At 46.4% G+C, this 10,767-nt stretch overlaps 1 protein-coding gene across 5 annotated transcripts in view; it reads right to left on the reverse strand.

Annotated features, from left to right (window-relative positions):
• The window catches only part of Actr3b (actin related protein 3B), an 81,029-nt gene extending 71,779 nt beyond the window's left edge, over window positions 1-9,250 (reverse strand). For 4 of the 5 annotated variants that reach the window (XM_045160978.1, XM_045160976.1, XM_045160975.1 and 1 more), the window contains exon 1: window positions 9,132-9,250. Coding sequence is in view for 3 of the 5 variants with exons in the window: in XM_045160976.1 (XP_045016911.1) it covers window positions 9,132-9,175 (44 nt within the window). In the remaining 2 variants the exon portion in view is untranslated. The remainder of the gene's footprint in view (window positions 1-9,131) is intronic. The other variant, XM_045160977.1, reaches the window with a different exon arrangement.
• Window positions 9,251-10,767: the final 1,517 nt, after the last annotated feature.

Here is a 10,767-nt window from a genome sequence, read left to right on the forward strand (position 1 = left end):
CAGGCTGGCCTTGAACTCACAGTGGTCCTCCTTACTTCAGCCTCCCCAGTGCTGAGATTAAAGGCGTGCACCACCATGCCCGGCCTGCCCAAGCTTTAAGCAGTCCCAGTAGAGCCTCCTTCACTCTCTTGACTAAATGCTAGTACACCTAGACTTAATTCTGCAAAGTCAGGAGAATTAACCTACTGTCAACTGAACACATTTATATATAATTGAAATTCCTCCTACAACCATGTGTCTGAACAGAAGGTGACAATGTAAGCTCAATTATTTCACATTCTAAAGAGGAGCTGTTACATTTAATACAGTGTTGAATATTTATACAGTATTCTCACACTGCACCCGGCAAGGACGTACTTTTGACTGAGACCCTTGGAAGTCCTGTCTCAACCCTAACTTTCCATTTGAATAGCACTACTCACTCCCAAGACTTCACATAAAATTGTTATCAGGTCTTAATGATAGAGTTTTTAAATACCACACAGTTCTCACATTGTGCACTCTAAATATACATCCAAGTTTTGGGTGCTGGAGGGATAGCTCAGCAGTTACGGCACTTGTCTGCAATGCCTAGCCACCCAGGTTCAATTCCCCAGGACCCACGGAAAGCCAGAGACACAAAGTGGCACATGTATCTGGAGTCCATCTGCAGCAGCTGCAGGCCCTGGCGCACCCATCCTCCCTCCCTCCCTCCCTCCCTCCCTCCCTCCCTCCCTCCCTCATTCTCTTCCTCCCCCCCCCCTTGAGGCATAGCTATTGCACCTATAATCCCAACAGTAGCATTTCTTAGTGTTTTTATTTTTATTTATTTATTTACAAGAAGAGAAAGAGAGTTTAGGCACACTAGGGCCCCTAGCCACTGCAAACAAACTCCAGATTCATGCACCATTTTGTTCATTTACGTAGGTACTAGGGAACTAAATTCGGATCACTGGGCTTAACACTGAGCCATCTCTCCAGCCCTTAATAGTTTTTTGTGGGTTTTTTTTTTTTTTTTTTTTGAGACAAAGACTTGTCATGTAGTGCTGGCTGTTGTGGTACTAGCTATATAGCCTACACTAGCCTCAAATTCACAATTTTTCTGCCTCAGCCTCCCAAGATGCTGGGATTACAATGGCACTTGGGAGGCTGAAGTAAGATCTTGAGGTAGAGGCCAAGCTTGGCTACCTAGCTACATGACAGAGAGTGGGAAGGAAGGAGGAAGAGGAGAGGGAGAGGGGAGGAGGAAAAGGAAGAAAGGAAGAGAGGAATGGGAGGACAGAGAGGGACCAAGGTGAAGAAAATCTACAATATTCCTAAAAGACACAAAACAGAATTGAATAGAAACACAGTATGTTCTTTCATAGGACAGACGATAATCCTCATCACATTAACTTAAAACAACATAATCTCAACAACAACAAAAAAATGCCATTAAGTGTTTTCTCTACAACTTGGGAAAGTTGATCGTAAAGTCTGGAAGAACCAGTAAGAGCAGAAGGCTAACCCTGAGAAGACTGTGTGCGGACATCAGTCCTGCAGGGCAGCCTCAGTGGTCAGGGCTGAGGCACCACTGCATGAGCCAATCACACAGCACAAGACAAAATCCAGAAGTAACAATGCACATGACACGGGGAGCATCGCCAGGCACCGGGCTTTCTTACACAGGATAGACTGTTGGAATCTGGATGCACACGAGTCCATTTCTCATAGCACATTCCAGAATAAATACTTAACAGACTCACAATCAAGAAAAAGATGAGGAAATGCAGTTGCTTTAAAACAATGGGGCTGGAGAGATGGCTTAGTGGTTAAGGTGCTTATCTGCAAAGTCAAAGGACCTAGGTTTGATTCCCCAGGACCCATGGAAACCAGATGCACAAGGGGGTACATGTATCTGGAGTTCATTTGCAGTGGGTAGAGGCCCTAGCATGCCCCATTCTCTCTCTCTCTCTCTCTCTCTCTCTCTCTCTTACTCTCTCTCTCTCTCTTACTCTCTCTCACTCTCTCTCTCTCTCTCTCACTCTCTCACTCTCAAATAAAAAAAATCAATTTAAATATTTTGGCACGCCTTTAATCCCAGCACTCAGGAGGCAGAGGTAGGAGGATCGCTGTGAGTTCGAGGCCACCCTGAGACTATACAGAATGAATTCCAGGTCAGTCTGGGTTAGAGTGAGACCCTACCTTGAAAAACCAAGAAACAAAAAAGGAAGATGGCCCGAGTATAAAGCACTTGCCGCACAAGCCCAAGTCCCTGAGCTCAGACCCCAGCACCACATAAAGCCAAGGTGCTGTGATGGGCGTCCACAATCCCAGCACGCCTGGTGCAGAGAAGAGTCCCCAGAAGCTCACAGGGCAGGTCACCCAGAAAACCTGGTAATGGAGCAGTAGTGAGTGCAGACACCCAAAAGCCGTCCTCTGCCCTCCACACACACCTGCACTCACAGGAACATGCACACACCGTACAGACACACAGCAAAAAAAAAAAAAAAAGGCAATACACAAGAAAATTTTATTTCTGTTCATAAAAGGTTATCATCACTATATGCATAAAAGGGTTAGCAGGCCTGACGCCACCGACCTTAGGCAGACCTGCTTGTACTGTGGCCTCCGGGAGGCACCTGAGCTTAAACTCCTAGCAGGATCGGTCAGGCTCGCCTGAAACAGCCCCACGCCTGTGCCGTCACACCCCGGCAGGAGGAGCTCAGTGGACGGCAGTCACACGAGGCAGAGACCTGAGGCAGCCGGCACCTCTTGTCTCCAGACTGCACCGCCTCACGTCCTCCTATTCTCCATGCAAGTCCCTGAGCCTCAGGTTGTCTGTGGACCCCCACCCCACATACATGCAAACACATGCAGAGCTTCTAAAAATAAACCAGAAATCCAAGATCTCAGAGAAAAACAGAAACAGAGACAGAAATGACTTTTAACCATATGAAAAGAAGCCTCCCACGTAACAAGAAATTCAAGTTGAAACCACAGGGACACCACTGTTTACCTTCCAGATCCATAAAAGTCAAAAACTGAAATTAAGGCCAGGCATGGTACCGCATGCCTTTAGTCCCAGCACTCGGGAGGCAGAGGTAGGAGGATCACCATGAGTTCAAGGCCACCCTGAGACTACATAGTGAATTCCAGGTCAGCCTGGGCCAAAGTAAAACCCTACCCCAACCCCCCCCCCCACACACACACACACACAAAAGAATTAATCAGCTGGGGCTGAAGAAAGGGCTCAGCAGGTAAGAGCACTTGCCACAGCATGAGGGTCTGAGAGGGCCTGAGAACAACTCAGCTTGATTCCCTGGCACCCACAAAAATAGCTGGGCATAGCCGTCCTGTGGGGAGCAAAGGCAGAATTGCTAAGGCTGGCAAAAGAAAGCATGCTCTGGAGACTCTCCTCAAGGGAACACACGATGGGCCATGGAGGAGGAAAACTTATTGTTCTCATCTGGCCTCACCCAGTGCATTTGTGTACACACACTACACACACACACACACACACACACACACACAAACACACTGCACACACACCAAACCACACATACACACATGCAGACACCACCACACACAAACCATACATACACCACACATGCACACGTTGTACACACACCAAACCACATATTACACACATGCATATGCTGTACACACATACCATACTACAAATGAACATACAGTGCACACATACCACCCCACACACCAAGCCAAACACATACACCAAACCACACACACTATACAAAGACCAAAACACACACTACACACACAAAACAAAATCACCATTGGATACAGTGAATTGGTGAAGTTGAAGGAAGAAAAGAGCAAGTATATATTAAAATTTTTTTAACTTTTAAAAGGGGCTGGAGAGATGGCTCAGTGATTAAGGAGCTTGCCTGCAGAGCCTAAGGACCCAGGTTCACTCCCCAGAACCCACATAAGTCAGCTGCCCATGTACATGTATCTAGAGTTTATTTTCAGTGGCTAGAGGCCCTAGCGTGCCCATTCTCTCTTTCTCTGTCTGTGTCTCTCTCTCTAATAAATAAACAAGTATTTTAAAAAATTTTTTAAAGATTAAGTACATATAACACCTCTCAGAAACATCACTTGATCCAAATGAGCTTAAGAAATGTCACCAAGAATGTGGTGATGTCTGTCCTAAAACAAATCAACACCACCCCTATGGTAATTCCAACAAAACTGCATAACCCGTACCTATCAGAGAGAACCCCTAGGCAACTAAGGACCACCACATATAACTGGCTGTCAGAAATGGCAACATCTTAAATGACAAGCAAAAAAAAAAAAGAAAGAAAGAAAGAGGTGGGGGAGGGAGGGAGAGAGGGAAGGTGTTTACCTGCACAGCCTAACTAGCCAGGTTCAATTCTCCAGTACTCATGTAAAGCCAAATGCACAAGTTGGTACATGCATCTGGAATTTGTTTGCAGCAGCTGGAGGCCCTGACATGCCCCATTCTCCCTATCTCTCTTTTCTCTATCGCACTCTGCTTACAAATAAATAAATAATTTTTTTAAAAATCTCCTGCTAGGGCTGGAGAGATGGCTTAGCAGTTAAGCGCTTGCCTGTGAAGCCTAAGGACACCAGTTCGAGGCTCGGTTCCCCAGGTCCCACGTTAACCAGATGCACAAGGGGGCGCACGCGTCTGGAGTTCGTTTGCAGAGGCTGGAAGCCCTGGCACGCCCATTCTCTCTCTCTCCCTCTGTCTGTCTTTCTCTCTGTGTCTGTCACTCTCAAATAAATAAATAAATAAATAAATAAATAAATAAATAAATTTAAAAAATATATATTAAAAAAAAAATCTCCTGCTGGTCATGGTGGCACACGCCTTTAATCCCAGAACTCGGGAAGCAGAGGTAGGAGGACTGCCATGAGTTCAAGGCCACCCAGAGACTACATAGTGAAGTCCAGGTCAGCCTGGACTAGAGAGAGACCCTACCTCATAAATTTAAAAATAAAATAAAATAAATTAAAACCTCCATATCCTTTCTATCTCACTCTGATTACAAATAAATAAATAAAAATATTTTAAAAAAGAAAGGGAAGGAGGGAGGAAGGGAGGGAGGGAGAAAGGGAAGGAGGGAGACAGGGAGAGAGGGAGGAGGTGAAAGGGGAGAGAAGGAAGGAAGGAAGGAAGGAAAAATCTGGTGTGAGATGGGCGTGGTGGTGCATGTCTTTAATCCCAGCACTGGGGAGGCAGAGGTAGGAAGATGGCCATTGAATTCAAGGCCTCTCTGAAAAAAAGAAAAGCCAATGTGGTGACTCGAGCTATAATTCCAAAACATGGGAGGCTGAAGTCAGAGATTACCATAAATTTGAAACCAGCCTATAAAGTGTGTTCCAGGTCAGCCTGGGCCAGAGAGAGACCCTGCCTTAAAACGAACAAACAAAAAAAGCCTAAGCAACTTCCAGATAATATATGTTAATATCTGTGACTTCAATGACAAGAAGGCCAACCAGGTGTGAGGTGCATGCCTATAATCCCAGCACTAAGGAGGCTGAGGCAGGAGGATCACAAGTAAAAGTCAGCCTGGGCTAAGTAACTGAAGGACCCTCTGAAGAAGAGACAGAGAAAGAGAGAGGAGGAGGAGGAGGACGAACACCAAATGACATGTATGGTGCTGAGCACAGAGGGAGTAAGATTCCAGAAGAGACGTAATGGAACTGTCCACAAGAGTCCAGATTGCTATGGTATTCTTGCATAAATGTCAAACTTCCTGATTTTAGTAACTGGTCCATGATTAGCTATGCCCTTGCTCTCAGAAAGCCTCCTATTACAAGTGAATCAGCATTCAAAAGTCTGATGTCCACAACCTCCTTGTACACAGCTGAGATTGAGCACTAATCCACATGGGGACAGAGCGCAATGAAACCCGCGTGAGAGCCAGAGACACTGGAGACTAGAGTAGTTTCTTGTTCTCAGGTTTTCATAGACTTGAAATTACCTCAAAATTCATTTTAAAATGTAAAACTCACTTTAAAAGTTTGGTGGGGGCTGGAGAGATGGCTTAGCGGTTAAGCGCTCGCCTGTGAAGCCTAAGGACCCCGGTTCGAGGCTCGGTTCCCCAGGTCCCACGTTAGCCAGATGCACAAGGGGGCGCAGGCGTCTGGAGTTCGTTTGCAGAGGCTAGAAGCCCTGGCGCGCCCATTCTCTCTCTCTCCCTCTATCTGTCTTTCTCTCTGTGTCTGTCGCTCTCAAATAAATAAATAAAAAATATTTAAAAAAAAAAAAAAGTTTGGTGGAAGCTGGGCATGGTGGCACACACCTTTAATCCCAGCACTTGGGAGGCAGAGATAGGAGGAACGCTGACTTTGAGGCCACCCTGAGAATACAGAGTGAATTCCAGGTCAGTCTAGGCTAGAGCAAGACCCTACCTCAAAAAACCAAACAAACAAAAAAAAAAAAAGTTTGGTGGAGAAGTGAGACAGGATTTGTACAGTTTTGTTTGTTTCTGAAGGTCATGCTCTTTGTCATCCCCTTAAGTAGATGAAGCTTTATTTTTAGACCCAGAAGTTCGCTTTGTCCCTCTTTATCCTGACCCTAGCACACAAGTTCATTCAATTGTTCTCAGGGTTTATAGGAGGATTCAATATTCAAGGTTATCAGAAGAAGTTTATTTACTATAAAACACTGGACACAGACACTCACACTCTAAGAAAATTAGAGAAAGAAGAAAAGAACCACTGGGGCTTAGCCGGGCATGGTGGTTCACACCTGCAATCCTAACACTTAAGGGGCTGAGACACAAAAATTGCTCTCTGAGTTGGAGTCCAGCCTGGGCTATATTTTAAGACCCTGTCTCAAAAAAATAAAAAGAAAAACAAAACCAGGGCTTAGGGTGTGGTTCCATGGTGCAGGGTCGCCTGGCAGGCCCCAGAGGCCCTGGTTCAGTCCCTAGCGCCAACAGAAAACCTGTTTATCATATAACTTACTAAACACGGTGCCCATGGTGACTTCCTAGGTCCATTCTTTTCCTCAGTCTTACTTTTTTTTTTTTGGTTTTTCAAGGTAGGGTCTTATTCTGGTCCAGGCTGACCTGGAATTAACTATGTAGTCTCAGGCTGGCCTCGAACTCACGGCGATCCTCCTACCTCTGGCTCCCGAGTGCTGGGATTAAAGGCATGCGCCACCATGAGTCTTACTTTTTATCTGCATCTTACCACTATGTCTCCTATTTAAGGTAAAAACCCAAAAACTATTTTAGCTCTTTGAGAAATATAAGAATTACTAAATGCTAAAATGCTAAAATGGGTAAATTTAAGCCGGGTGTGGTGGCACACACAAATCCCAGCACTCGGGAGGCAGAGGTGAATTTGAGGCCACCCTGTGATTGCATAGTGAATTCCAGGTCAGCCTGAGCTACAGCGAGACCCTACCTCAAAATAAATAAATAAATAAAATGGGTAAATTTAGACTAACAAAAACTTCCTTCTGCTCAGGTACTGGACACTGAGGATTCGTGATAATCACAGGGGCTTCCATGGCAGAATATGTCCAAATGAAACCTTCGAGAAGTTTCCCTGCCTCTGTTTCTAAAGCCTAAAACACAGCTGTAGGCCACAGTGATCTGCTGAAGGGAAATTTCCCATTGAGCAAAGTTACATTAATCACTTACCTGAAAAGGTCAAAACTGGGCACATTTTAGATTTTGTGTGTGTGTGTGATTTTTTCAAGGTAGGGTTTCACTGTAGCCCAGGCTAATCTGGAATTCATTATGTAGTCTCATGGTGGCCTCGAACTCACTGCCATCTTCCTACCCCTGCCTCCCAAATGCTGGGATTAAAAGTGTGCACCACCATGCCCTGCTATATCTAAAATGTAGATAAATAAAATAAAATTTTAGATATTTTTAGTGAGAATGGTGAATAACATCTCCAACTTAGTAATATTAATAAAGGTCTGAGAATCTCTGGGTGGGTTATTTCACTGTCCACCACCAAACAATGCTTCATATTTCAATAGTTTTAGCAACACCAAAAATACAAAAGCATGTAAGTATGGCAATGAGAAATCCTCTTACATGGTTCCTTCATTCTTCATGCTTACTGAAGGGGTGTGGGGTGGACATGACTGTACCCACCGCAATCAACAAATGGAGAAGGGGGAACAGTCATATCAACTGATAGGAGCTTGTGTTTTTGGAAGTAAAGCAAATTCTTAAAGAGCCACAAAACTTCTCCATAATGTGTGTATTTCAAAAAGAAAAATCAGCACAAAAAGACAGAGAGACTGCAGCCTCTGTGAGTCCCTGGGCAGTCAAAAGAAAGAAGTATCAGTAGGAGATGCACTGTAGCAAATTAGAGGACGCCCCCTACAAGGTTGTCAAGGAAACCAAGCCAGTGCATGTTACCATAGAAAAGACAAACGGATAAAATGAACATGCCGCGGAATATTTTGTGACAAAATGATTACAGCCTCTTGTAGGGTGGGGGAAGAGGCTAAATTTACTTGCAGGCTATTGTATTAAGCACCTCACCCAAATGAGAGCAGGCGTTCCCAAACTCCCGGCTCAGCAATGACCTTTGCCACATGGGCTCAGCTCGAGCTTCTGCAAGTACAGGACATTTCTTAAGGTCTCTTCTGAATACATAGCATTATCAAGGAGAAAGGGACATGGGGGGGAGGGTGATCACGCCCAAAATGGGGGGGAGGGAATTCCCAAATTTAGATTGTGTATCAAAATGGAGCCTTTTTAAACTACATACACGCACACACACGCACACGCACACGCATTTTCTTTTAAAGAGAATAGGCAACTCTATGCCAACTGAAACAAGAGCCTGGTCTGGGTGTGGCATTTCAGTCATGAAAGGGGCACAGCGGGCAAGGGAAGGGCTGTCCAGTGGGCAGCCCGGTGTGCCCACCTCTACAAGTGGGTGGCAGATCAGAGGGAGAAGGCAGCACGGGTGCGGTCCGGGATGAGCACGGGGCAGTGACAAGGCCCGCGGTGCGCCGGGCACCCCCGGCAGGTGCGCGGTTAACGGGGTCCGCAGAGCGGCAAGGTGAGGGTCCCGCAGGGCGGCGGCCACCCGGCCCCGTTCATCCACTCGGGCGCCGCGTCCCTCCCCGACGCTCCTCCCGACACCGGCCCGGCTCCCACGTGGGAGGACGGAGCGGAGCCCCGGGCGCGAGCGGCTCTTACCCGGTGCCGCAGTCCACCACGCAGGGAGGCAGGGAGCACGCCATGCCCCGCACGCCGACGCGGACCCGGACGCCGACGTCCGCAGCCCCGCAGCCGGCTCTCCAGCCCCGAGCTCGCCGCCGAGCCGCCGCAGCGCCGCAGCCCGGGGCCCGGATGCTCCGCCGCCGCCGCGTGACGTCACTCCAGAGCCGGCCAATCGGGGAGCGCGCTCCGCCCCCTCCTTCGTCCGCCATCTTTAGTGCTGGCAGCGACGCTGTTTGGTGTGCATGTCCATCCTGGAGGCTGGAAAGACTGGGGTTTATTTTTAACTGACGTAAACTGGATGTGACCCCATTTCTCATTCTTTAGGTCTCGACTCAAAATGTTATCTCCTGTGGCACGTAGTCCCTAATCATTCTAACTAGGTTCCTCTCTCCATACTTCAACATTCTCCATACTTCAATTGTTGTGATTCAACAATCTGTTGGCTTCATTCCTAACACTTGAAGCAATTTTTAAAATATATTTTATTTGATTTATCTATTTGAGAAAGAGGTAGAGAGAAATGAGAAGAGGATGGGCACGCCAGGCCCTCTAGCCACTGCAAACGAATTCCAGACGCATGTGCCATCTTGTGCAGCGGCCTTATGTAGGTCGTGGGGAATTGAACACGGGTTCTTTGGCTTTACAGACAAACACCTTAACCGCTAAGCCATCTTCTCCAGGCCTGGAAGCAACTTTTTAACTTTTGATTGACAATTTCCATAAATATAGACAATATACCATGACCATAATCCTCTCCCAATACTGTCCTTTTCCCCCTTCCGAATTCCCCTTCCACTGAATCCCTTCTTTTGTCTTAACTACTGTCTCTCTCTTTTCTTTTTTTTTTTTTTTTTTGTTTTGGTTTTTCAAGGTATTCTCGCTCTAGCCCAGGCTGACCTGGAATTCACTCTGTAACGTCAGGGTGGCCTCCAACTCAGGGCTATCCTCCTACCTCTGCCTCCTGAGTGCTGGGATTAAAGACATGCACCACTACGCCCACTTCTCTTCTGTTTTATTTTGTTTTGTGTTTTGTTTTGTTTTGTTTTGTTTTGTTTTGTTTTGTTTTGTTTTGTTTGTTTTTGGAGGTAAGGTCTCACTCTGGTCCAGGCTGACCTGGAATTCACTATGTAGTCTCAGGGTGGCCTTGAACTCATGGTGATCTTCCTACCTCTGCCTCCCAAGTGCTGGGACTAAAGGCGTGCACCACCACGCCCGGCTTCTCTTCTATTTTTTTTTAATAATTTTTTTATTATTATTTATTTATTTGAGAGCGACAGACACAGAGAGAAAGACAGATAGAGGGAGAGAGAGAGAATGGGCGCGCCAGGGCTTCCAGCCTCTGCAAATGAACTCCAGACGCGTGCGCCCCCTTGTGCATCTGGCTAACGTGGGACCTGGGGAACCGAGCCTCAAACTGGGGTCCTTAGGCTTCACAGGCAAGCGCTTAACCGCTAAGCCATCTCTCCAGCCCTTCTCTTCTATTTTTGATGTCATCATTGTTTTTAACTCCTATTAGGCAGATCTTGTGTAAGTAGCATCAGCTACCTTGAGGTCCTGAGTATCTGGAACACAGCATTGTAAGCATGCCTTCCCTTCCTTTAGCTCTTACATT

The sequence above is a fragment of the Jaculus jaculus genome, chromosome 10, assembly GCF_020740685.1.
Source record: "Jaculus jaculus isolate mJacJac1 chromosome 10, mJacJac1.mat.Y.cur, whole genome shotgun sequence".
Classification (NCBI taxonomy): Eukaryota; Metazoa; Chordata; class Mammalia; order Rodentia; family Dipodidae; genus Jaculus; species Jaculus jaculus.